Source organism: Nyctereutes procyonoides, unplaced genomic scaffold (assembly GCF_905146905.1).
Source record: "Nyctereutes procyonoides isolate TBG_1078 unplaced genomic scaffold, NYPRO_anot_genome, whole genome shotgun sequence".
Lineage (NCBI taxonomy): Eukaryota > Metazoa > Chordata > Mammalia > Carnivora > Canidae > Nyctereutes > Nyctereutes procyonoides.
In genome coordinates this window covers 8,628,223-8,655,799 of record NW_026575140.1, presented here as the reverse complement: position 1 = coordinate 8,655,799, position 27,577 = coordinate 8,628,223, and the positions used below count along the sequence as shown (strand labels likewise).

The window sequence follows — 27,577 nt, the reverse complement described above, 5'->3', positions numbered from 1 at the left end:
TGCCTCACGGGGACACAGGCCCAGCACCACCTAATCTCCCAGAAGCCAGATAATTTTTACATCAATTCTTGACTTTTCAATGTTGCCAACAGACCAAACCAAACAGCTACAGGCCACATCCGGCCCACAGGCCCAGTCGGCAGGAAGAACTGTCCAGGTGCCACATTTACAAGGCTTGGGGGGAGGGGTAGTCAGGGTCTGCCAACCTGACTGGAGGTCAGGCCTGGGAACTGCAGTAGGTGGCAATACCCTCCTCCTCTGATGGAGGGTGCAGAGAGAGAACCAGGGGGTCTTTCTAATGGAAGCAAGTATGGCCTTCAGGGAGCCCCAGAGAATAACCAAAGATGAGATCACTCAAGTGGCTCAAGAGGGAAAAGGATTTATTAGCCCATTTCCAGGGCAGAGAGCCAGGAGCAGTGGCGGGGTTCGGTGTTCTCACATTCAGAGGGAAGAAAAGGCAGCAGTGAAACCCACCTGACTGCCTTCACTCATTCTGATCTCCACAGCTCTGTGCTCACAAAACCCATCTTTCCTCTTGCAGGGAGGACACAGAGCCCAGGATGCTGACCTGGGAGGTTGGGAATGGCTCAGTTTTACTCTTGGCCTTTACAGGCAGGGCTTGGGCTGGCGACCCAGGGCGTCAGTCATAGTGTTCACAAAGAGTAAAACCCGGGTTAGAAGGAACAGGTGGACGGGCCTGGCAAGCCGTTCTGAAGGTCGGCAACAACCCCACAGCGCGGGCTACTCCCACTCCTTGATGCTTCTGGGAGATTTTAATTTTATTTATAAACAAGACAAAAATCCAAGCAGCATTAATTTAGGGGAACAAAGAAAGGTTTAAAAAACAAAACAAAAAACACAGAGGGGCAGGACAAGGAGTTGGTGAGCATCCAGAAGAGGAGGAGGAGGAGGAAGTAGGAAGAACCAGTATTCCACCCAGTGCCGAATGTGCTTCTGTGTCTTTGTGGCCAGGGAGGCCCTTCCTTTATGCTCCCCGGCTGGCGGCCAGACAGCAGAGGGGACGCTGTAGTGACGTTAAGACGAGCCCCAGTGCCCTGTCTGGCCACTGACCTGGGGAGTGCCGTGGATTTATTACCCCAATCTACCTCCCACCTTCACCATCACCAAGTGAAGAAATTTTTAACTCTCCTGTCCAAAGTCCTCTGAGAATTTCTTCACTTTCAAGAGGTCATCTGCATTCACGGTGGGCCGAGTGGTGGCCAGAGACCGGAGCATGTCCGACTGCAAAGACAAGGGCACGAGCTGAGGAGCAGCCAGGGCTCTAGGCAGGGCTCTAGGCCTCCTTGTGTCGCAGTCCCATGTGGTGTTGCAGGAAGAGACCTGCATTCATGGTCATTCCCAGCCCCAAATGCAAAGCTCCTCTGATTGCCTGGCTCCTGCCTGAATGTCTCCCGTGACAGGACTGCTCTTCCCTCCTAAGGCAGCTCATGTCGTCTGAACAGGCCTACTTCTCATCTGAAAGAATCCAAGCTCCCTTCATCTCTTAACTGCTGGGAGAAGCTCATTCTGATTGCACACCCGCCACGTCGGCAGACACCTGCCACACACGGCAGGCAAGACCCTCAGCAAAACCAGGATGAGGAGGGGCAAGACCAGTACCATTAGGCTCCCTATGCAACGGCATTGAAACAAACTGCCAACAGATGCTCGTTGCCTCCATGGCCACTCACAAGCCAAACCCGTGGAATGATGTAGTCGCACCAGCTGGCCTTTATTCTCGCTGAAGAAAATAAATGCTCATGCTGCGGCCTTCATCCTGGGCCCCCACTGAGTCTAATGGCAGGAGTCCCAGCTACCCAGAGCCCCAAAGGCCATTCCCTGTTTCAGAGGAGCCACAACAGCCCAGGACAGAGAAGGGGAGAAGCCTATTTTTATTTTTAGACCCAAGACCCCAGTTTTTCTGGGTTCTGTGCAGTCCTTCTCCCAACCAGCCACTTACCATGCAAACCACAGGCTCTAGGAGTTTGTCACCGGGGACATCCATCCAAGTCATCTCCATGGCCCCCGGGTCCCCTGGTGAGCATGGGGTCAGGAGGTCATCGATCATAACGCTAGGGTTGGTGCGGGAAGGGCCACAGACCTGAAATCAACCAGGAATCTGACTGGAGGGGTTGCACCTCTGTGCTTGGGGAAGGGACAGGATCCTCAGACTTCTGAGTCCTGAAGAGCAGGTCGTGGTAGGGTATGAATGCATGCCTGGCTTTCTAGGCCATCACTCTGAGAAGAGAATGAATCCTTCAGAACTCTCGGGCCGGTAGTCAAAGCAGCTCAAAGCGGGATTTCAGAGGTTTGTGATTAGCATGCTATTCTAGGCACTGTTCTCTAGAATCTCAATTTGTGGCCCAAAATGTCAATAGCTTCCCCTTCCTAACTCCATCCAATCTCACCACAAATGCAGTGACACCAAAAATGTTTTTCTAACCACAGTCTGCTTTACTGGTAACATCCCCCCAAATATCCCAAAGCTAATTCCCTCACTTCCTTCAACTCTTGACTCAAACATCCCCTGCGGTGGCTTATCCCTTAAGATACAACCTGCCTTGGGACGCCTGGGTGGCTTAGTGGGTTAAGCACCCGACTCTTGATTTCAGCTCAGGTCATGATCTCAGGGGCGTGAGGTCAAGCCCCGTGTTAGGCTCCACAACAGGCATGGAGCCTGCGTGGATTCTCTCCCTCTGCCTCTGCCCCTCCCTGCTGCCCCCCACTCCAGTTCTCAACTTTCTCTCTTAAAGGTGGGGGTGGGGCAGAAGGTAGAAAGGATATGAGATTAAGGGCAGCCTGGGTGGTTTAGCGGTTTGGAGCTGCCTTCCGCCCGGGGTGTGATTCTGGACCCGGGATCGAATCCTGCGTTGGGCTCCCTGAGTGGAGCCTGCTCCTCCCTCTGCCTGTGTCTCTGCCTCTCTCTCTGTTTCTCATGAATAAATAGAATTTAAAAAAAAAAAAAAAAGAATATGAGATTAAAAAAAAAAAGTACAGCTTGCCCCAGTGCACCTGGTGGCTCAGCCAAGTTGGATGGTTAAGCATCCAACTCTTGATCTGGGCTCAGGTCATGATCTCGGGGTCGTGAGATGAAGCCTTATGTCGCGCTCAGTGGGTTGTCTCCCTGGAATTCTCATTCTCTTAAATCTTTTTTTTTTTTTCTTTAAAGAATACAACCTGCCCACCCAACTCCAAACTTCAGAGACACCAGACTCCATCCCCTGCTGTCATCCCCCTCATTGCTCTCTCAGAAATGAGTATCTTAAAAAAAGAAGGAAGAAGGAGGGATTGAGGGAGGGATTGAGGGAGGGAGGGAGGGAGGGAGGAGGAGGGAAGGGAGGAAGGAAGGAAGGAAGGAAGGAAGGAATGAGTATCTTTTCAACTAGAGATGAGGCTCCTAGAGGTCAGGGACTTTTGTCTGCTGTGGTCACAAATGTCTCCCCGGGTCCTAGAACAGTACAAGGCACATAATAGGACCCTCTGCAGACATTCAACAGAGATACGAGGTGTGAGAGGAGTTCCACCTTAGAGAGGGTGATTCTGTACCCACCACTCTTCAGACACTGAGTGGGGTCCCCACATGACAGCACAGCGCTGACTGTGAAGGTGGCAGGGGTGAGTGGCACAGTGCCATGTCCTCTGGCTTCACACAATCCAAGATGGACATATTTGAGCAAAAGAACTACAAGGAAGGAGAGAGCAGGTGCAAACCAGAGGGCTCCCTTGCACTTATCCTTGGTTCTCCAGGAGACCAAACGTGTCACCTGAGCAGCCAAGGACTGGCAAAGAAAGCTGATCTCCCCATTCCTGTGACACTTTTTAAGCAACTCCTTGCTGGCCCACTCACCAGGTGTGGAGCCCAACGTGGGACCTGAACTCACAACCCTGAGATCAAGACCCATGCTGAGATCAAGAGTTGAATGCTGGGCAGCCCGGGTGGCTCAGCGCTTTAGCGCCGCCTTCAGCCCAGGGCGTGGTCCTGGAGACCCGGGATCAAGTCCCACGTCGGGCTCCCTGCGTGGGGCCTGCTTCTCCCTCTGCCTGTGTCTCTGCCTCTCTCTCTCTCTCTCTCTCTCTCTGTCTCTCATGAATAAATAAGTAAAATCTTAAAAAAAAAAAAAAAGTTGAACGCTTAACCAACTGAGCTGCCGGGTGCCTCCGCACTCACCTTTTTGAAGTGTGTTGCTGACTGAACTTTTCTGACAGGCTGCATGAGGGAGTCCCGCACGATGATGCTGATGTCGGCACCCGAGTAGCCTTCTGTCTTCCGGGCCAGCTCATGGATGTTGGCATCCGTGAGATTGTGGGGAGTGCTCCCCAGATGCAACCGGAACATCTGGGCACGGGCAGCCTCCTCGGGCAGTGGGATGTAAATCCTCTTTTCAAACCTAGAGAGCCAAGCACATGGCGGGACTTGAGAAGAGACGGCATAAGTCTTCATGGAGAGGGGCTCTGGGGCCCTCCAGAAGCTGCCTCACTCAGGGCTCTGCTCACCATGCAGACATGAAGAAGCCTCCAGGGAAACGGAGTCAGGCTGCACCACTGCCAGCAGAAGGTTGGCTATGGCTGGAGAAAGACCTCAGCCCCTGGCTCCTACTGGGGAAGACTCACCTCCTTCTAATGGCTGAATCCAACACCCATGGGATGTTTGTGGCACCAAGAACCAGAGTCCCATCGTTGTTATTCCCCACCCCTGTGGAGAAAGGGAAACAGACGCTGACTCAGAACACCTGCCAGGATTAGGGAGCAGCTGTAGGAAGCACCTCAGGGGCCTTGTGTGTTCTGCTCTGGGGCCATCGCTGTGCCACCAGCAACAACCAGCTTTGCTGGGCCAAGAGCCTTCTCTGAAGCCCTGGCCGCCTCAGGAAGGGCAGGGGCTGGGGGGCAAAGGCCTGTGGAGAGGGAGCCGAGAACTGCTTCTCTGACTCTTCCCTCCGCCCCACGGCCCATCCCCTCCAGCTGCGGCTACATAATGGAGCCCGGCTGGCTCTGGGGGGACCGCGAGCCGGGAGGGCAGCCAGCACCGGCACGCACCCTGCATCTGAACCAAGAACTCCGTTTTGATCCTTCGGGCGGCCTCACTCTCATTTTCATTGCGGGACCCGCAGAGGGAATCCACCTCATCGATGAAGATGATGGAGGGCTTGTGCTGCCTGGCCAGCTCAAACAGGTTCTTGACTAGCCTGTGAAGGTGACAAGGGGGGCCGGGATCAGGACACCCATACCCACCCCAGCCAGGGGCCCAGTCACTGCTTCTCCTGCCCTTCCCACAGACTGGTCAAGACTCTAGTCATGCCTGGATTTCCAAGGAAGCGGGCATCACAAATCCGCCGGCAGCACTGTGCCACGAGAAGCAGCCCACCTTGGCGGCAGCCCCACTCATAAGCTCTGGATTTAGGACAAGTCACATCCCCCTCTACTCAGCCTCAGTGTCATCCTCTGCAAAATGGGAGTCGGTGTGGAAAATAACTAAACCACACGAAGTCCCCAATAGAGGACACCCGCCTGATGCCCAAAGATCGCAACTGCCTTTCCCTTTCCTGTATGAAGACGTCTCTCCCACATTCCCATTCAGTCTCAGCAGTCTTTGTTGGGACAGCGTCCCACCCGGGCAGCTGGCATCATTCCCCTCTGCTGGCCGCTTCCCCCGACACCCAGCAGCGGTTCCTCTGGGCGGTGGCTCAAGGGCAGGGAAGCAGGGTCTGGCAGCTGACTTACTTCTCACTCTCCCCCAACCACTTAGACATCAGGTCCGAGGAGGACACAGAGAAGAAGGTGGAGTTGTTGGCCTCCGTGGCCACTGCTTTGGCCAGGTAGGATTTCCCTGTGCCAGGGGGTCCGAAGAGCAGTATCCCTCGCCAAGGCGTACGCTTGCCTACAACAAAGAATAATCGGAGGTGAGCTTCCTCCTAACTGGGGAAAGGGAAGAGAAAAAAGCCAAAGGCACTTATTTACTGTAAGTATGACCAGAAGAGAAAGGTTCTACAAGACAACCGATTCTAGCAGCAAAAATAAAGGGAACTGAATTACCCACTGAGAACCGGCTCCTAGCCCTGGGCTCAAGACCCCCAAGACCCTGCAAAGTGACTCCGACTGGCACTGACCCTACTCACCCACTGGGACAGTCAAGTCAAAGTTCTAGTCGCAGAGGTGTCTGACACCAGAGAGAAGCACAGAGCAGATGACTGTGATGATCGGCCCTGAGGCCTCTCCTGCCCGAGTGCCCACTGAGGGCAAAGAGCTGAGGGGCCACCTGTTCCGGGTCACCTTCAGAAGGGGAGCCCTGAGCTGGCTTCCTCGGAAGCCTGCTGTTTTTACATCTGGGCTGAAAGCAGCTCAACCCTTACCTGTGAACAAGTGTGGGAATTTAATTGGCAAAATGACAGCTTCTTTGAGGGCTTCCTTGGCCCCCTCCAGCCCAGCCACATCATTCCACCGAATGTTGGGCTTCTCTATCACAACAGCACCTGCAAGAGGCAAGTACAGCCTTTGACCTGGAGCCCAACTGATAGGTCTGAGCTGACCCTCCGGGGGGCCCTCACCACATCTCCCCCTGCCATTGCCGCGGGGCCTCAGGCCTCTTACCCATCAGTTGTTCTTGCAATTTCTTTTTCTCTGGGTTGTCCCCTTCACTGTCACTATCACTGCTGGGAAAGGAGACAGAAGATGACATGCTAAAGCAAGAGGCAGCTGACAAGGAGGTTCTGAGAGCACAACACTCACGTCCACATCCTCCAGGAAACACCTGCGTCACCCACCCTTGTTTCTTCATTAAGGTTGTAAGAATAGAGGTGCCTGAGGGGCTCAGTCGGTTGAGCATCAGCCTTTGGCTCGGGTCATGATCCCAGGGTCCTGAGATCAAGCCCTGCATCAGGCTCCCTGCTCAGTGGGGAGTCTGCTTCTCCCTCTTCCTCTGCCTCTCCCCCCTGCTTGTGCTCTCTGTGTCAAATAAAATCTTAAAAAAAAAAAAAAAAAGGTAGTTAAGAATGGAGATGTGTGCCCTCTCTAGAAGGCTAATGGGGGACATGTGCTTTGGCTGGACTTCAGGAACAGCTGGGCAAGCAACCGGAGCTGTCATTGGCCTCTCACACAGACTCACAACCAGATATCAAGTGGCTGTGACTCAGAGAAGAGGTGAAGTATAAGTCTAAAGAGGGGCACTGAGGAAGGGAACATAGTCACTGGTCTCACCCCAGGGCCAACCCCTAATGGGACAAGCGATTTGCCATCCTTAAAACTCTTCTAGCCCTCTCAGAGATGTTAACCTCCTGCCTATTCCTCGTCACTTCCCAGGGTATGTCTCCCTCTCTGGGGAACCCTGTCAACCCGGGAGCAGAGCCTCCCACCACTGGTGGGGTGGCACATATCCGCCTCTCCTGCTCCATCCATGGCCTTCCTGCCTGGGACCCTCCCCTTCGCCTCCAGGACACCACTGGCTCCCTGGAATCTGTGTGGTAGGCAAACCACAAATGTGAGGAGAGAGGCTGCAGAGCAAACACTGCCTTTGGAGTCAGAAACAGAAGCCCTGGGTGTGGGACCAGACTCAATCAAGTGCAGCTCTGTGACCTGGGCCATCTCTGAACTTGAGTCTGTTGCCTCATCTGTCACATGAAGACAGTAACTCTGATCACAGCAGGCTGACACATACTGCCTCGTTACTGCACGCCACACCTTACCCTCAGGGCTTTACCCGCACCATCTCTTGCTCCTTAGAGCAACGCTGGGTGGGAAGGCGGGAAGGCGCGTTATCTTTCTTCTACAGATGAGGGGCCTGGACGCACAGGGGGTCATGGCACTTGTCCATGGTCACACGGCTAGGAAGTGGCAGCACCAGGATATACCCTCAGAGCCCGACTGTGGAATCCAAGGCTTGCAACCTCCCTGCTGGCTCACATTTCACTCACAGCTCTCCTATGTGGATCCAACAAGATCCTATCCAAGGAAATAGTGTGCACAGTGCCTGACAGAGGCAGCTGGGGCATCATCCCCAGTATGAGTGTTATTCCCCCAAAGGAAGGCCGCATTAGCACCAAGAATGGCAGCGACTCCTACAAAGGACACATGCTCATGGGGTCTCTGGTCCCAGCCGGGCCCTCCACTCTTCTGTACTCACCCCTTGCTCTCACTCTGATTTTCTTTCACTGGCTTCTTGCCATGCTTCTCTTTGTTTCGTAAATAATCCTTCAGCTTCTCGGCCCGATCTAGGTACTGCATGCACTTGGCTCGAATGCTCTCCTTGGCCTTGTCGCTGTGTGCCTCATCTGCAAAAGGGGAATTGGAGAGAGTGTACCTACCCTGCCCTGGCAGGGGCTCTACGGCCATGGAGGGCCCTGCGTGTGACTCACATTTGATAGCGTGTAGGAAATACTCCACGGCATGCTGGTAGAGCCGGAGCGCCTCCTCGTAATTCTTGGCTTTATCCTCTTCTGTGGCTTTTGTCACCAGATCAATGGCTTTCTGGAAAGGCAGAGCAAATACCTCAGTGCTTCCCAAGAGACCCAAAAAGCCCTTGGGGTCCCAGGGCAGCAGGAACCCTGCAGATCTGTTAGTCGCCCACCATTATGTCGGCCTATTTTCCAATGTCAACTACAAAGGCCTTGAAATGGAGCTTTAAAAGACAGCATCCCTCTTCACAATACACTCATCCGGTTAAAAGCAAGCTCCTTCTCAGTTTCGCTCTGGATCTCAGCAAGTGGAAACCTGACCAAATATCTCAGATTAAGGCTCAAGGGGAGAATCCACTTTCTGTTCCTTGCCTCAAGGGAAAGAAAAGTGGCCATGGGGCCACTGCCTGGAAAAGGGGAAACACCAGAACCAACTGATTGTTGTGCTGCTCGGCATAAAGGCCAGAGAAGAGCCAGCCCTTCTAAAAGACTGACCAAAGGGATCTCGACCTCCTACTGGCCCAACCTGCTTCTCTGTGGTGAAAAGAGAAGATGGTTTTCCTAAACTTGCTACTTAAGGAAGGGATGCTTAGACACATGGGTCAGTATACCAGTAGCTCTAGTAAGAAAAGCGCTTGCTGGCAAGCCCGGCCAGTCAGCTAAGTGTCCAACTCTTGGTCTCGGCTCAGGTCATGGGTCAGGAGATCAAGCCCCACATCAGGCTCCAGGCTCAGTGCGGAGTCTGCTTGAAGATCCTCTCCCTCTGTCCCTCCCCCCACTGGCACATATGCGCTCTCTGGAAGGGAGGGAGGGAGGAGGGAGGGAGGGAGGGAGGGAAGAAAGGGTTTGCTTACTCCAGAGACATATATGTGCTAATTGAAGAGAGTAGTCCTATGGAATCTTCTAAGAACTGGGTGAGCATATCTTTGTGAATCTCACAAATCCTGTAGGTCTGTGCTCTAGTCTGAACTCAAAAGCATGCTGGATCTTTCAGGCAGCTGCCCCACACCTACATACCCAGTTTTAGAAACCATTGCTTCACCAACCCAGGAAGCATTACCAAAATTATCCTCCTCAAGCTGATCAGCACTAGACACCAGGCCGGCAGATCCCAATGTACACACAGAGTTCCGTCCACAGCAAACAATAAACCTTCTGACAAGCTCTTGGCAGGGCTCAGGCATCTGTGCAGCCCTTCCTCATCTGAAAGCAAGAGGTCTCAGAAGGACAGCTAGCTCTACGAAACGAACAGGAGTAGGTTAGGCCAGGATGATGATAAATGAACTCACCAGGTTGATGAGGGTAGGAAAGGTGAAAAAGTGTTGCTACTATTTTCAAGTGCAGCTACCTCCATTACCTACAAATACAGGATGGCCAGGAGCCCAGAAACTTCTTCAATGATTAGCTCAAACAAGCTTCTCTGGTCTACTCTCCCTCAATAATGTCTCTTCAGATAAGACAATGAAACCAATTCTCCTGTCCCTTGTGGCTTCTCTCCTCCAGAACAAACATGCCCGGTTCCTTGGACTTTTTCACTCTATATGCCTTCCTGCTAGGGTCTGTCCTTTTGAGAGCAGGGCTCAGACAATACTCAAGGTACGCTCTGCCCCCCTCCCTTCGAGATACTTTATTAATTAATGCACCTAAGAGCACATTAGATCTTTTTGGCAAGTGCATACAATGTTTCACCGGCAAGAGGCCTGGGCTGCAAGTTGAAGAATTATGTGTAACACAAGGGTGAGGTGATGAATAAAACTGCCAGCCTGCAGCATCTCTAGTAACACATATGGCAGGGATGAGGATGAAGGACAAGGGTAAGGAAGCTGTGCTAACAGAAGAGCTGGCAAGCGGTAAAGGACCAGATGGTAAATAGGTTAGACTTTCCTGGCCATACAATCTCTGTAGCAACTCCTCAACTACGCCTCTGTAGCACAAAAGCAGCCACAGAAAGTACGTAAATGAAGGAGCAGGAATGTGTTCCAATAAAACTTCATTTATAGATGCTGAAATTTGAAATTCATGATTTTCACGTGTCATGAAATATCTTTTCCCAGCCTTTTAAAAACATAAAAACCTACGACATTATGTTAAGTGAGAGAAGCCAGTCACAAAGGACCACATATTGTATGATTCCACTTATATAAAATGCCCAGAATAGGGGCACCTGGGTGGCGCAGTCAGTTGAGCATTGGCCTCTTGGTTTCTGCTCGTTTGGTGTGCTTGGGGTCATGGGATCGAGCCTGGAGTGGGCTCTGTGCTTAGCGAGGAGTCTGCCTGAGGTTCTCCTTCCCTCTGTCTCTCCCCGCTCTAAAATAAAAAAAATTAAATCTTTTATTTCTTTAAATCTTTTAACAAATAAATGAATAAGCCAACGAATGAATGAATGAATAAAATGCCAATAGGCAAATCCATAGGGACAGAAACTAGAGGAAGAGAAGATTATTTATTTTACAGAGAGAGAGAGAGAGAGAGAGAGAGAGAGATGTGAGTGGGAAGGGCAGAGGGAGAAGGAGAGAATCTCCATATAGACTCGCTGCTGAGCGTGGAGCGGATGCGGGGCTGGATCTCACAACCCTGAGATCATGACGTGAGGCAAAATCGAGAGTCGGAGGCTTAGCTAAGCGTCACCTGTCGTCCCTTAACGAAGCTTTTACTAGCAGTGCGAGAACATTCCTAGCTCACAGGGAAAGCTGGGCAGGTGGATCTGCGGGCCAAGGCAAGGAAGGCCCGGTAAGGGGGAGCCGTGGGGCGGCCCGCGCGGCTGAGGCCCGCCAGGGGCCCGGGGCTCGCTCCGGCCTCCGTCCCACTTTTTCCTCCCCCTCAGGCGGCCGAACGCCGCCCATCGCTCTGGGTCCAGCCAAATGCCGGTTCCTCCGCGAGGGCTCGCCTGCCTCCTTCGCAGGCTGTATGCCGGGCACCCTCCGCGCCGCAGACACCGAGTTAACGCTCTGCCGAATCGCTCAACCCAGGGCCCCCGTCACAGCAACCCGGTGCCCGGCAGGTGCCCGGCAGGTGCCCGGCAGGTGCCCGGCAGGTGCCCGACAGCTGCCGTGCCGAGATCCCGAGGCTGCCCAAGGTCACGGGCGAGCGAGGGGCAGAGGGAGCCCGAAGCCCAGGGCTGCGGCCGCACCTCAGGACGCGGCGGTCGTGCTCGCAGGGGGCGCCACCCCGGCGCCGGGCGAGAGCCGGGGGACGCGTGAGGAACGCGAGGCCGCGGGAGGCGCGGGGGCCCGTCCGGACGGCAGGCGGCCCGACTGCGCGGCCGAGGGTCCCGGGCGGCGCCCGCCCGCCCCCAGGACGCCGATGCCCGCGGCGGCACCCGGCGGCCTCCGGGCTGGGCCGGCCCCGCCGCGCGGAGGGCACTGGGCGGGACTCCCGGCGGGGGGCAGCCCCGCGGCCCGGGCGCGTGGGAGCGGGAGGCGGGAGGCGGCGGCGGCGGCGGCGCGGGGCGGGGCGGGGGGCGAGGCCGCGGGCCGGGGGCTCCGAGCAGGCCGCCCGCCCGCCCCGCCGCCCCGCAGGCCGCGCCGCGCCTCCTCCGGCTTCCGGAGACCCAGCCGGGCCGACCCGAGGTACCTGGAGGGTTGACGTTGTCATTTCATCTCCTGGGTCGGCCCCACACCCCGCGGCGCTGCTTGCGGCCTCGGTCCGGCCCCGGGGAGCCGAGCGGCTGGGTCGGGGGCGCCGAGCCCGGCGGTGGGCGCTGGGGGCGGGCAGGGCGTCCGCTCGCAGCCGGAGCCGAGTCGCAGGGCGAGCGAGGAGAGCGGCCCAGAGCGGTCGGGCCTGAGCCGCGCGGCTGCCCCCCGGCGGCCACGGCTGGCACTGCAGGCTCCGCCCCCCGCGGCCGCTGGGCGGGGCGGGGCCTGAGGGGGCGGGGCCTGAGGGGCGGGGCGGGGGCGGGGCGAGGCCAGGGGCCGGGAGGCTAGAAACCCCAAGCCCGAGACCCGGTTTCTAGTAAAATATCGCCTGTAGGACAGTTTTTCTTGCACAGTAAACCTAACTTCCTAGAACTTTGGGTTTCTGACCTCTAATAGGGTTAAACTAATAATTAGTGTCTGCTTTGTCAGGCTTTTCAGGGGAATAAATGAGCTAGCTGGTTAACGTCAACGGCGTATCCCACACTGGGGACTCAGTCTCCGGTAATTTATTTTTTTGAGAGACAGAGAGCAGGAGCTGGGAGAGGGGCAGACGGAGAGAGGGACTCTCAAGCTGACTCTGAGCAGCGCAGAGCCAGAAGTGGGGCTGATCTCAGGACACAGAGATCGTGACCCGAGCAGTAATCAAGAGTCAGATACTTAACTGGCTGAACCACCCAGGCACCTCCTCTGTTAACTATTATTATGACGCTAGTGGTTCTGTCTAAAGTTAGTTCTTGTTTTTTAATATTGATCCTTCTACTTTTCTCTTTAAGAAAGTGGTTTTCTTTTCTTTTTTCTAATTTTTTTATTTTTTTTAAGTAGCCTCTCCACCCAACATGGGGCTTGAACTTACAGCCCCAAGATCAAGAGTTCTTTTTCTTTTTTTTCGACTTTATTTATTAGGGCAGCCTGGGTGGTTCAGCGGTTTAGCACCGCCTTCTGACCCAGGATCCCGGGTCTCCAGGATCAAGTCCCACGTCAGGCTCCTTGCAGGGAACCTGCTTCTCCCTCTGCCTGTGTCTCTGCCTCTCTCTGTGTGTGTGTGTGTGTTTTTTTTTTAAGGATTTTATTTATTTGACACAGAGAAAGAGCACAAGCAGGGGGACAGGCAGAGGTAGAGGGAGAAGCCAACTTCCAACTGAGCAGGAAGCCCAATGTGGGATTTGATCCCAGAACCCTGGGATCACAAGCCGAGCCAAAGACAGATGCCCAGCTGACTGAGCCATCTAGGTGCCCAAAAGTCATGTTCTACCCACTGAGACAGCCAGGTGCCCCAGGGAAGTGGTTTCCTTATACTTCCAGGGCTGGGGGCTTCAGCCTAGTGAACTTCAGTATAGTGCATCTGTGCTAGTTTCTGGGGATGATGCAATGATCAAAACAGCTCTAGGGCAGCCTACAGTTTGAGAAGAAAAATGATGTTCGGGCAACCCTGGTGGCTCAGCAGTTTAGCGCCACCTTCGGCCCAGGGTGTGACCCTGGAGACCCAGGATCGAGTCCCGCATCGGGCTCCCTGAATGGAGCCTGCTTCTTCCTCTGCCTGTGTCTCTGCCTCTCTCTGTGTGTGTCTCTCATGAATAAATAAAGTCTTTTAAAAAAAATGATGTTCATCAGGAAAGATGATATAATAAGTGTGTGGAAGCCTATGTGTGAAAATCCATGTACTATGTGAGTGTCTAACAGTCAACATGCCCAAGATAGGTGGTCAGCAAAGGCTCCCACTCAAGAAGAGGTTTGAGGGATGAGGCAGGATTAAGAACACTCCAGGTTGATGAAACAGCCTGTATAAAGGTCTTGCGGCCCTATGGAGACCATTAGTGGAATTTAAGAAACTGGAAGAAGGCTCAGATAGGCAGAGGCAGACACTGACAGAGCTGTGTGGGGTGGGGAGGCTTGTATTTGCTGTTTTGCACTTGGCATAGGCACTGTCCTACATCGAGAGGACAGGGCTGAGTCTTTTCCAAGGCTTGATAGGGACTCACTCAATATGTGCTGGAAGTATTAATAATGAGTTCATTAAGAAGTAATAAGTGAGCAAATTAAAGAGAGGGACCCTACTGTTGGATGAGAGTGAGGCGGAGTTAAGAGCATTCTAAATCCATACACTGAATGGGCTGTATGAATTGGGAGACAGAATTAAAGTGGAAGGCCGTATGTTTAGTCAGCTAGGGCTGCCATCACAGGATACCACAGACTGGGGGGCTTCCACAAGAGAAATTGTCTCCATAGTTCTGGAGGCTCCAAGTCCAAGATCAAGTTGTTAGCAGGGTTAGGGCCTCTTTCATTGGCTTTCGGATGGCTGTATTTTGCTGTGTCCTCACAGGGTCTTTCCTGTATGCACATGCAGTGTCCAAGCTTATCTCTTGGATAAGAGATAAGTGTCCATCCCTTATCTCTGTCCAAGTTCCTTTTTTTATTTTGACTTTATTTGATAGTGAAAGCACATGCATGCATGAGCACAAGCAGAGGGAGTGGCAGAAGGAGAGGGAGAAGCAGGCTCCTCTTTGAGCAGGGAGATGAGGGGCTAGATCCCAGGACCCTGGGATCATGACTTGAGTCAAAGGCAGATGCTTAACCGAGTGAGCCACCAGCCAGATTGGATGAGGGCCCACTCTAACGGCCTCATTTTAACCAAATTGCCTCTTTTTTTTTTTTTTTAAAGGTCTTATTTATTTATGAGACAGAGAGGCACAGAGACACAGGCAGAGGGAGAAGCAGGCTCCATGCAGAGAGCCTGACACAGGACTCGATCCCGGGTCTCCAGGATCAGGCCCTGGGCTGAAGGCGGCGCTAAACCGCTGAGCCAACCGGGCTGCCCCCAGTTGCCTCTTGTGTTTGCCTATCTCCAAATGTAGTCACCTTCTGAGATGTGGGGGTTTGGGCTTAGCCTATTAAATTTGGTGGGGCACAACTTAGCACATAGCCAGGGCTGGGCTTGAGATCCACTGGCTGTGTTCACCTTCTCTTTGTTCTGCTTATTCAGCTTTCTTACGACTCTTGCTTAGCTTCTTTCAGGAGCCTGCAGTACAGAGACACTGACCCTGCTGACAAAGCACAGCTTCCCAGGGGAAGCTCCCCCTCCTGGAGGGAAGCTCGGCGGTGAGCAGCTGCTGCTGATGGCAGGAAATGGGGACCCCTCCCCATCTCATTTGGTCACCCATTATTGACTTTCTCTTTGGAGGGTAGCTTGAAAACAAACTCTGAGAACCCCTCAGTTCTACAGTGGTGTTGGGGATTGCTGGGGATGGGGGAGTCAGTGGAGGAGGGAGAGGGGAAATAAAGGCACTAAATATCATTTCTGTCCTGGCACATACAGCATGTTTAGGCTTCATAAATTTGAATCAGATTGAGAACTTCATATTCTAACTTTCTTACTAGGGCAGAAATCAGATTCTCAGCTCCCACACATCAGAGCTCCCACACTTCAGGTAGAAAGTCATTGACTTGCAAATACACAGTTCCATTTGTTCTTTCTGGCACAGCACTTTCACAGATTGGATTGGGCTGATGCTAACAGGGTGGCACTTGTAAACCTGAGCTTTGGGATCCCTGGGTGGCGCAGCGGTTTGCCGCCTGCCTTGGGCCCAGGGCGCGATCCTGGAGACCCGGGATCGAGTCCCACGTCGGGCTCCCGGTGCATGGAGCCTGCTTCTCCCTCTGCCTATGTCTCTGCCTCTCTCTCTCTGTGTGTGTGTGACTATCATAAATTAAAAAAAAAAAAAAAAAATCTGAGCTTGGACAAGTGAGTCAACTCTGCTTAGCCAATACAATCTAGTAAAATCAGACTTCACAAACACCAGCATTCTAGGGCTCATGCCAAGGAGTGGGGTTGTTTGTTTTGTTTTTAGATTTTACTTATTTTGAGATAGAGAGAGCACAAATCAGGGGCAGAGGGAGAAGTAGAACCATTGCTGAGCAGGGAGCCCAATGCAGGGCTTGATTCCAGGACCCTGGGATCACAACCCAAGCCAAAGGCTGATGCCTAACTGACTGAGCCACCCAGATACCAAGAGTGGGTTCTTCCTTTTTTTTTTTTTTTTTTAAGATTTTATTTATTTATTCATGAGAGACACACACAGAGAGAGAAGCAGAGACACAGGCAGAGGGAGAAGCAGGCTCCATGCAGGGAGCTCGATGCGGGACTCAATCCCTGGTCTCCAGGATCAGGCCCTGGGCTGAAGGCGGTGCTAAACCGCTGAGCCACCCGGGGTGCCCCAAGGAGTGGGTTCTTAACAATTTTGTTAAGGAATCCTTGTCAGGGGGGTGGGGGCCAAGACTAGGAATAAAAACCAAGTTCAAGTGAGTAACAGTTTGGAGAGGTAGGGCAGGGTAAAATCTCGCGCACATTGAGTGACTGATGCCCAAATAAATGGAGAACTGATGATTCCTCATATGACTCCTAAGAAACCATCTCCGCTCCTCTGTGTGACTCAAAGTATAATAAAGCTCAGTTTGATCCAATGATTAAGTTCCTATCAGTGAAAGTCAGTGGTGGAACTAGCAACAAAACTAGGTTTTTAAGAATTTGGATTGCCCTAAATCTGCTGAACTGTGGCACCAGAAAAGACTGATGAGACATGACAACCAACTGGCACTTGTGGTACTGAATAGGATCCTGTGCCAGAAAGGAAAAGGAGACGCTGCTGGGACAACTGGCACCAGGTGAATGTGGTCTGTGGCTTGGGTGGTGGTGGTGGTGGTGGAGATAGTGGTGTGCCGGTGTTGACTACCTGGTGGGAAGGGCGGAACGGTGGCAATGCAGGAGAGTCTTGTTGTGTTTGGGAGGTACACACTGAGAATTTAAGTGAGATAGATAGAGCATAATGTCAGAGGAAGGAAAGAGAGGATACCAGAACAAATGTAAAATGCTAACAACTGGGAAATCGGGGTGAAGAGGGTGTAGGAGATCCTTGTACTGCTCTTGAAATTTTCCTGTAGGTTTGAAAACATTTTAACATAAAAAGAAAAGAAAAAATACAAGTCTAAAAGCATTTTTTTATTTACAGTATAAAGGTTACAAAGGTATATGTATTTATATATATAATACCCTTAAGTTACAAATTGTCATTGTAATGTACAATGCTATATGTTGATGTGCAACTCAAGGGGAAGTGTTGTCTATGCATTTATATTTATAGAGTACACATAAAGCTTTTTTTTTTAATTATTAAGAACACAAATACTGCCCTGTTTTAGGCCATAAGTTTTGATTTGGTAGTCTGGTGATACCAGAGGATTTGAGAACTAAATTTAAACAACACTTAAAAAGAAGTCTTGTTTAAATAACAGGGTTCTAAAAAGAAGAAAAAACCAGAATGTCACATATTTTTAATTCTTTTGTAGAAGTATTATTCTAGCTTTCTAAAACCTAATACTTGTTGTGTGGAACAAAATACATACAAGGGAGTATAATCAGAATTTGCACAGATTAGCCAATATAGGCCTTCATAGGTAGTGGTTTGCCACATTATCTTCTGGAAGACCTTGGGTCTGGTACCAAAAGGGAAACAAATTCTTTGGGCACCAAGGTCTTACCATGCTGAACACATCCAACAGACTGTAAACATAATACTGGAGTCTTAAGCTGGGAAAAAATACAAAAGTAAAATTGATTCTTGTAATAAGGATAGACTTGCCACAGGTGTGAATATCACAGAGACTGATGATTGTGCCAAACCCAAAACTTAGTTGAAATTACTTCCTCTTCCCCATATTCTAGTAATTCACAAAACAGAGGTGGAACATGGGACAGACACCCTCTAGAACAGGACTAAGACAGGAGAAAAGCACTTCTGCCGACCTAGGAGGAGCAGACACTTACACGACAATACTTATGTGCTGGTTCCAATAACATAATCATTAGCACCTGATTGTCAAAGGGTAGTTGTAAAGGCCAACACATCATAGGCATGACCTAATTTGCGCTGTGCTACTCCAGGACGCTTGAAAACAAAGGGGAGTGAGCCCATGAGACTCTGTTCCCTGTGCGATTCCAATCACAGGTGACTGAGGTACTTTCTGGGTATGACGAAGGAAGCTGCCTTAAAAGCTGACCCTGGTCAAAAATGGAAGAAGGTATGGTGGATGGAAGGGGACTGTCACTGTATGAAAATTATGGAAAAATTCAATTAGCCTCTCTTGTTTCCTTTAGGTGTCCTTTTTATTGAGTTTGAGTGTCAATGTGTTCTAGAATAAGTGAAATTTTGCTAGGTTTAAAATATCTGCATTTTGACACATCATTACAAATATTCCTTTTACCATGTATATAAGGACTTTTCAGTCAATGAAGTGTAAAGGATTAAGTGTGGAAGTGCGTGGATCAGCACAACTTGTAAATATACACTCAGCTTTGCTATTTATAGTTAAAAGGAGCAGTTTTTTTTTTTTTTTTTTTTTTTTTTTTTTTGGAGCAGTTTTTAAAAAAGATTTTCCTGTTGATCTATTTTGGGAACAGAGCTTAAGTTTTGTTATTGTTGTGATTTATTCCTAGGGATATTCTACATGTTTCCTTCCAAACTAAAGTCTAATTATTTTTTCTTTAAGATTTTTATTTTTAGGTAATCTGTAGACCCAATGTGGGGCTCAAACTCATAACCCCGAGACTGAGTCACCTGCTCCGCCAACTGAGCCAGTCAGGCACCCCACTAAAGTCTAATTTTGCATTAAGAAAATTAAGCATAATAAAAAGAATGACCTACTTAAATGTGCTTGGAATTCTTTCACATTAGCATGAACCAAAGGCTGAGCATCATTTTAAACATTTTCCAGTTAGCCACAGGAGAACTACAGATGTATTTTGGTAAAGGTATGAAGTGCTTAATTATTTAATGGCTGCTTGATTGATATATGGCATGGTGTAACTGAGAAATAATGGATTATGTGCTACTTGAGGGCAGGAACTTTCTTCTGGACCCTTGGGAGTGCCTAATAAATGCTTATTAGATGAAACAATACTTGAATTAGTATGTCTTTCATTAGCCTTGCAGTTTCAGAATTCCTCCAGGCTCCCAAAGAACCTTTTTCTGTATTCCTGAGTGACTTCTCTATCACTTTGGAAGAGGTGATAGAGCACTCAAGTTCCAAGGGTATAAAATGTGACTAGGATAAAGAGGGACTCAGAAACTAAAATAAAGCGTGTGTGTCAACAGCATGGAGGTAGGATAACAAGAGGACTGAGTAAAGGTACTAGAAATCTACCAGAGTAGCTAATCTAACAATACAATAAAGTATCATTTCTCTATTAATAGCTTTTTGGTTTCAACCAATCTATTTTGGAGCAATTCAAGGATTACAGTTCAGATGGTAGATTTTTGTTGAATATAATCAAACCTTCATTAGAGAACAAGGAGTCATTTGCAAATGGCATTATTTATGAATCACATCAAATGCAGAATCACTTTTAAAACTTAAATGTGCTTTGGTTCAGTCACCTGAAGTGGGAAGAAGAGGTGGCAGGAGATTAAGCTCAAGTTTATCAGTTTTGAAACAAAAGAAGAAATCTTATAAAAGTATTTTGTTAATACATAACAACTGTTCTTTCAGTTGGTAGTTTAGCTAGTATCAAAAAAAAAAAGACAACAGATGTACAGGTGTGCTCTATGAACCTATTTTTGGTACTTTATTTTAACTAAAAATTCTATCCTTTGATAGAATTTGCCAGATTTTTTTTTAAAGAGAAATGGTTTCAAATCTGCCACTAAGTAGTCTATTTCTAGCATAAATTTCACTTATCATTACATGATAGGAGTAGCTATGTTGCTCAAAAACACATAATCCTGATATATAACATAATTATTTTATAACTGTCTGTTATCACACATTTATTGTCTATATAACCAGCACAGGGGAGGAGACAGTTTTAAAAAAGGCGGGAGGGGAAAGACTGCTACTGTCAATCTTTGAAGACGTTATGTAGAAAGTCAAAAGAATTCTAGATTACCAAGCAATCTTGAGAAACAGAACGGTAGCAAATGGCAGATTCCTCTGCTTTCATCTTCAAGAGGGAAAAAAAAGCCACAATAACAAATTTAACTGAAAGAGATTTTCAAATTCAAGACAGAATATAATATAATACTACCTGGTACATTATAGACCTGATGGAGATATACATACAAAAAGAATGAATATGATTATGGTCAAATTCAACTTAAAGTTTAAGCAAAGTCCCAAATTTAAAGAAGTCTCTTTTCCTTATTTGATCTGACCAGAGCAATCTGCTTTGAGACCAAAGAGATCTGGCATTTTACTTCTTCATTAGCAATAGAAAAAAGATGACCTTTGGCTTTCTAACCAGCCATTCATTCATTCATGGTGTCAATGGTGGATGGCAGTGACAATGAAATGTATGCTGGATATTTGGATAGTTTCAATATTATGTACAATCAATAGCTTATAACCAGTGAAAATAATAAGAACAAAGTTCAGCGTAAATGTCCAAGATAAGACACAAAAAAGCAGAGAAAGTGCTTAAGTCTACAGGTCTTCCCTGAAAGCTTCAAAAATGTTTAACTTTTAAGTAGGTAGGGCTTTTAATAGAATTTGCATAGCAGCTTACAATATAATTTGCATTTTAAAATATGGAGATTCTTCTATGTTTTTGAAAACATACAAATATATCCACATGCATATAAATTAAACAAGAAGACCTGGAGGTTCTCACAAAATTAAAAAAAAAAAAAATCCATCACAACCTTTTCTCAAAAGTGGTCACACTTCTGTCCATCAAAATCATTTACAATGAAAACTTTTTCTGGGAGAAACATAATCTTGTCCAGATTCCACACAGCTAAATTAAAAAAAAAAAGAATAAATTTTGGTTTATTAGCTAAGTGCATTTAATCAGCTGAAAAAAGCTTTGTTGCCATTCTACTTAGGAAGATAAATTAGGAAAACAAATAATCAGAGACAACATTAATCATTTGTTGGTTAGATTTTTCCACTTATAAAAATATAAAAAATAAATAATTCAACCTCTCCTGCCATCTAATAATGTTCCACAATAAAGTTGTGAGGGTACAGCTGATAAAAGCAGGCACTATCAGACTTTACCTAGCCTAAAAAGTGCTAAAACATGGCTTTAAAATAGATGAATGACATTTAATGTAATATTTTTGATTGATTGTGCATGTTCCAATATTTAACCTGAAACTGTCTACTAGGTAGGTGAGTTTACAGTTATAACTATCTAATAAATACTGTATAAACATACATTAAAGTATTTCTTCATATAAGATCTTAGAAACTAATTTCCAGATAAGGTTTGTTTGATAACTTCAGGAAAGGGCTTACCTTTTTCAGAAAAGAAATAACTGAGCCTTTTCTTTCTTTCTTTTTTTGGAGAGCAAAATGAGAAATTTAGGGAGTGAGGAAGAATTTTCACATGCCAATTGGCTACTACTGGTAGACACATCTGTGTGGAATATGGAGAAGATGTCTAAGTCCCAGGTCTGGGGTTAGTTGAGAGCACAGGAAGCGGGTCCATTGGGATGAGGTGGACACTACTCTGCAGTTTCCATTCTACACATGGAAGCCCACAACATTCCCAACAATTTTCCCAATTCAAAATGAAAAAGAAATGACAAGTTAAGCTGTTCTATAAAATATGTGAAATACCAAAAATGCCCATTTTTAGTTACCATTTGAAAATAATTTGCCATATTTTGGCATCTTAATACAAAATACCTATTTATCTAGGCTGTCCCATTCATAAAAAGCACTTCATTTGTGGTTTGAAAACTCCACAAACACACTTAACTGAAGAACAACCTGGTCATCCATGATGATGACTGGAAAGCTGCTGATGTTAAACAAGCAGCTTAAGGGCTCTTGCTGTCAGGGGTGCTAGTGGTCAAAGGAAACCTCCCACATGTTTTTATTTCACATTAAGACTCAAAAGATTAAAAAAAAAAACACAAAAACCCCTATGGACCTTGGTGTTATATGTGACAGTTCAAGCTTGAACAAAATGAGTCAAAATGGCTCACACGCCTTACCTTCTCCTGCTCACATCTTCATCACATCTTTTTTAGAGATCTTTTTCATAGAATTTATGAGCACCAGGGCTTAGAAGTTCCCCCTAAAAATATTCTCAGTGGCTTAGCCTTTCACACCACCACCACCAACAAAAAACCCCAAACAAATGGCTTTGCTGCAAAGTCTGTGGCTGCATGTGCAACTTTTCAGGTTAATAATGCTTTCATGGCAAAGAGTGTCTAAGCTCCCTTATCTGAGGGTATTATGTGTTGAAATTCTCCTTCTAGAAATCACAGCTGGACCTTCAAGATTCTATTTTTTTCTTCCCTTGCAAATTTACTTCAGATGGAACCAAACATAGGTTTATAAATCCCTAAAAGATAAAGTTCTTGAAAGACATATTCTAGATTTCAAGTTCCAGTTTTAAGTGGATCAAATAACATTTCTAGAACTGTAGCTGGGGGAAGAACAGTCCTCTCTCCCTGGCCTCTACATGTGGTTAATCTCATTGTACAAGGAGGACTGACCCACAGGCAGAGGGGAGACAACGGGGTTACATTGTCTAATTCACTAACTCTCTCCTCATGAATCTGCTCTTTAAGATGTTCCACCTAGGTCAGTCTGGACTCACACCAAATAGCTCATGTTTTGCATTTATGGTTGTGGGTTCTTCCTATTTAGAGTGCTACCCTCCTCCACTCTCCAAAATGCTCACATCTTCTTTATGGCACTCCTGGTAAATCTCGTGAGAACTGTTCCTAGACTTTCCTTCAGAGAACATCCAAGTCAGTATGACCTTTTCTTTCGGATCTGGGGGCTGTGGTAATCTTGACATCTTATACAGCTATTATACTATTTTAAATGTTTTCAGATATATACCTCCCTCATTATCAGGAAAAACAAGCTGAGCGTGATTCTTTAATACTACAAAATCAGCAATCTTACTGGTACTAAGTCCTAATGATGACATCTGGCAATGCTTAGCAAAACCCAGGAAACTGTTCCATGGTCTCGTCACCCTGCCCACTGCAGAATGCATTACTATGCCAACATCACTGAGTTAGCAGCTGCCTGTCCATGCCACTCTGCTGCCACAGAGGGAGAGGACCAGGGCCAGGATCCTGCATGGGCTCACAAAGCCCAAAACAGCTCAACATGATGTTTGTGCTGAAGAGCTGGCTTTACAGGCAGAGCCTACTCTTTAAGCTAGTGGGCTCTCCAGGATTTATCTTCCTCAATGAGATCTGCCCACTAGAAAAGACACTACTAAGGAAATTCATCTCAAAGTCTATTCTTCAAAACTAAGATGGATGATCTCCCTGGAATGGCAGTGATATCCAGTTATTCAAATAGTGACTAATAAAGCTCCACTAACCCTAACCAAAGGCACATTTGGTAAGCAATAAAAAATGGCTTAGGCTAAAATGAGGATTTTCTTTTAAAAGAAACCTTATCATCCCCTGGTTCCTACCAAAGATAAATCAGAAAAATCTAAAGCAAGCAAACCTCTTCTTTCAGATCAGTGGTTTCCAACTTGGTCACCACTAGAAAGGGAGTGGAAGGCAACACTAATAAAATTTCACAAATTCTAAGTCCTAATGTTAGCACTGATGAGTGACAAAGCTTGTGGTGTGTTGGAAAGGTGATGATGACCAGGGTGGGATGCAGGAAAGCCAGGACAGATGGGAGAATGCTTTGGTGTGCAATTCGAGGACTTCGAAAGGTGGAAGGATTAAGTGACAGTAGCCTTTGACAGAATGTACAGCCTATCTGGAATGGCCAAGAAGCACAGGCGGCTGTCAACTAGCATGTGGGAAGAGATGGTTGAACTAAGCCAGACACCAAGGCTAAGCTTGAAACAAATCCTGCAAGAAGAAAACAAAAACAACTCATGGATATTTGATTATGTCCCCCCAAAAACCCCACAACAAACCATCCTTCTTCACAGGGGAAATAAACCTAGTGACTTAGAAACCACATTGGGAAACGAGGCAATAAATCAACAGCTTCAGTTTGGAGCTTATTAGAGTCCTAGAATTTCTGGCAAAGGTAGCTTGTGAAAGGCAGGCTCTTCTTTAAACACGGTTACTGTTCAGCAGTGATCTGCAGGTTCTTGTCAAGGCACTGTGCTGGAGGAGAGAGCAAAGAGCTTGCTTTTTGTGCTTTTTGTGTTTTTTTTTTTTTGAGGTGGAAATACTTCTTGTGACATTCAAGACTCTTTTCTGATTTTTTGCTGCTCATACGAGCAGTCCCATGCGAGTGACTTTGGCTGACAAGAATGTGTGCAACACAAATACGATAGGCTTCGGACAAGAGTGCAGGTCCATGGTCTGTGGAGAAAGCACATGAATTATCACTACCACACACAGAAGCTTTCATAAACAGAAACAAAATAAACACATTTGGATGTGATGTTCTACATTTTTTAAAGATTTTATTTATTTATTCATGAGACACACACACACAGAGATAGGCAGAGACACAGGCAGAGGGAGAAGCAGGCTCCACACAGGGAGCCTGACGTGGTACTCGATCCCAGAACCCCAGGATCAGGCCCTGGGCCGAAGGCGGCACCAAACTGCTGAGCCACCTAGGCTGCCCCAATTAATAAAATCTTTAAAAGAAAAAAAAAAAGGAATGATTTCCTAACGTGGGTAAAAGAAAAACACACGTGTACACACAAACCCGAAACCAGAATCCAATACATCTTGAAATCTGAAGAACAATCTCCTGACTCCAGATGGACTATCAATCCATAATTTTCTATATAGAAGGTAAGAAACAATGAGAAAGAAAGATAATACCTATTAAACATACTTTTCAGAAACACCCTTACCAGTTCTCCCTCAGGACCACCAAAATCCAGGTACAGATTTCTGATGCCATCATCAGCAGACATTTTCAGCCTTTCAAAGGGGTAGCGGTACAATATGCTGCTGGAACCTCCATTTTCCTTGGAGATGGTGAACCCATTTTCATAGTGGACAGTCAATCTTACCTCTTGGCCATTTAGTGTGCAGCCTGTTGAAGACAAGGAAAATCCATCATTGATAAAAATTACTACTTCAGTTATCAAGTGGAAAAGGAAGGATGCTTCTGACTTAAAGGAAAAAGAATCTTTACTTGAGAATATGTGATACCTACCTGATTTAGAACTCCTTAAAGTAAGTTTTGTTTTGGTTGCTTGGATCAACATCTTGATTGAGGCGAGAAAAAGAGTATCTTTTTCTATGATATGTGATCTGATTCAGTTTGATTCAGTGAGTATCCATTAAATGTTGGGCCTGGCAGTAGGCCGTGTGTGCAGAAGTAAGAGGCATGGTCCCTGCTCTCAAGGACTTCATAAATAAATAGGCATAAACATGAAATTCCTAATTGTATTAGGTAGAATGTATAGAACATGACTAAAACACTAGAACGAATAAGGCCAAAATCAAGGAAAAGTTCCCTGGAGGAGTTGGGACTTCAGACAAGCCCTAAAGAATAGGTCAGACTGGATAGGCAATACAGAAAGGTTTTCAGTGAGCAAGAAGAAAAAAAACAACCAAACGAGAAAAGGCAGAGATGCCTTTTAGGGGTAGTAACATGGTTTGGTTGGTATTGGTGAAGAGGATGAAGATAATGTTCATTATTGAAGGTAGGGGCTATAGTTAGCCAACGTCAGTCCTGTCAAAGATAAAATTCAAAGGATTGATCTGAATTGATAGGGGAAAAAAAAAAAACTTTATCAAGACTGACACATGCCTTCTGTCAAGATTGGTGAAGTTTGGGATCCCTGGGTGGCGCAGCGGTTTAGTGCCTGCCTTTGGCCCAGGGAGCGATCCTGGAGACCCGGGATCGAATCCCACGTCGGGCTCCCGGTGCATGGAGCCTGCTTCTCCCTCTGCCTGTGTCTCTGCCTCTCTCTCTCTCTCTCTCTCTGTGTGACTATCATAAATAAATAAAAATTAAAAAAAAAAGATTGGTGAAGTTTCTGTTTCAATAACATGTGAGCAGTTTTGTTAGTATCGGAGCTATGAGTATGAGGTCCTCTGAGACCTGGAAATTAACTCAGCCCTTGGAAAGATGAACTTCAATAAAGGATCAGAGTCACACTATGCTCGGTCACAAAAAGTAGCTTCCAAATAAGTGAGTCCTCCTACCCAGACCAATCAAGGTATTCTTTTACTCCACTTGCAAAAACATTCAATTAGTTAAGACAGCTCTGTGTTTAAGAAATAAGGAATAAGAAAGAAGAACAGACAAATATTGGCAGTGTCCCTTCTCAGCACAACTTAAAGAAGAGGATTTTGGACAAAAGACTTCGAATATTAGTTATCCTCAGGAAAAAAAACCTCAGGGGCGAAACATGGATAAAACTACTTGTAGAAAGTAATTTCAATGCAATGATCTCTGAATAAATAGCTAAGGGTTTGGAGGAAGAACAGATTCTAATCAAAGCAACCAGGATACAGTTTTCATGAGAATTTTATTCTATCAACATCCCTGAAGCCTTGGTATAGTCTAAGATAGTGAAATCTGATTAGAAGAGAGGGGTCAGTTCTAGTCCAGAAAAGAAAAGCTCAAAGAACAAGGATCTGTTCTTGACGCACTGGCTAGAGAAGGCGCCACGCACATGGGTGAGTATTTCTGTCTCCAGGTGTGTCGCTAGTGGGGTCAGATCAGGTGACTGCAGCTAGCAAAGCCAAGTCATTAACAGCATAAAACGAAGTTTCCTAAAGGTTCTGTTTAGGATTGTTTCCCCCCATGAGGGAAGGAAAGGAAAGCAAATGTAGTGTCTGCGTGTTACTTAAGAAAAAACTGGGGCACCTGGGTGGCTCAGTTGGTTAAGTGTCTGCCTTCAGCCCAGGTCATGATCCCAGGGTCCTGGGATCAAGCCCCACAGACTCTATCTCAAATTTTGAAAAAGAAAAACAGAATATTGTTTATGATTATCTCAAATTTGAAAGGAAGGATGTTACATTGAATATGTTTGGGTTTAGAAATGGGTTTGTTTTAATTTAAAATTATAATTAATACCAGATAATTTTGAAAGTATAAATTGGTCATAACAATACTGTACCTAATAGTTCTTAGTTTAGTGGTTTCTCCCTAAATGGTAGGTAAAAATAGTGAAGCAATGGTGATTAAGTACCTGGCACCTCTCATCCTCAGACGGTGTCAGGAGTAGTGCACCAAAGAGCAAAAAGCCTGACTGATTTAACAAATATGTGAGTGTGTGTGTGAGTGCCTGGAGGGCAGGCAGCTGTGATAAGTGGCCCTACTCTGATGGGACAGGATCTAGGACTTAGTGAAGCTTTGAGCTGTTCCCAGTGGCTTATTACAACCATCCTGATTCAACTAAAATCCTTTTATGGGCTATAAATCCACTATGCAACTCAATTTATAGGTAAGTCAGTAAAAAAGGTAATGTGCTGATTTTGCTTAACAGAGCTGTTGTCAGAAATATAAAAAGACACAACAGCAGCATTCAAGAACAATCACAGAACATCAAATACTAAAGTTTAAGAAACAGAAAAAATACCACAGTTTTTGAGGTAATCAAGGGAGGAAGAGAAACATCTAGTGCTCAGCAATGGGGGCTTTGTG

At 47.2% G+C, this 27,577-nt stretch overlaps 2 protein-coding genes across 3 annotated transcripts in view; both read right to left on the bottom strand.

The window, feature by feature from the left end:
• Window positions 1-363: 363 nt before the first annotated feature.
• VPS4A (vacuolar protein sorting 4 homolog A) lies at window positions 364-12,152 on the bottom strand. Of its 2 annotated transcripts, none has more exons than XM_055305486.1 (11): window positions 11,958-12,152; window positions 8,346-8,457; window positions 8,114-8,261; window positions 6,586-6,647; window positions 6,348-6,467; window positions 5,719-5,875; window positions 5,035-5,183; window positions 4,612-4,693; window positions 4,169-4,388; window positions 1,961-2,101; window positions 364-1,242 (listed from the first exon to the last, which is right to left on the bottom strand). In XM_055305486.1, the coding sequence occupies exons 1-11, from the start codon at window positions 11,976-11,978 to the stop codon at window positions 1,141-1,143; spliced, it is 1,314 nt and encodes a 437-aa protein (XP_055161461.1). In that variant the 5' UTR covers window positions 11,979-12,152; the 3' UTR covers window positions 364-1,140. The 2 variants fall into 2 exon arrangements, with proteins under 2 accessions (XP_055161461.1, XP_055161462.1); XM_055305487.1 differs by having other exon boundaries at window positions 6,586-6,644.
• Window positions 12,153-16,991: 4,839 nt separating this feature from the next.
• Window positions 16,992-27,577, bottom strand: part of SNTB2 (syntrophin beta 2) — a 112,807-nt gene continuing 102,221 nt past the window's right edge. Inside the window, exons 6-7 of the mRNA XM_055305529.1 lie at window positions 24,825-25,009; window positions 16,992-24,318 (exon numbers count right to left, since the gene is read on the bottom strand). Of these exons, the coding sequence (XP_055161504.1) occupies window positions 24,226-24,318; window positions 24,825-25,009 (278 nt within the window). The 3' untranslated portion in view covers window positions 16,992-24,225. The remainder of the gene's footprint in view (window positions 24,319-24,824; window positions 25,010-27,577) is intronic.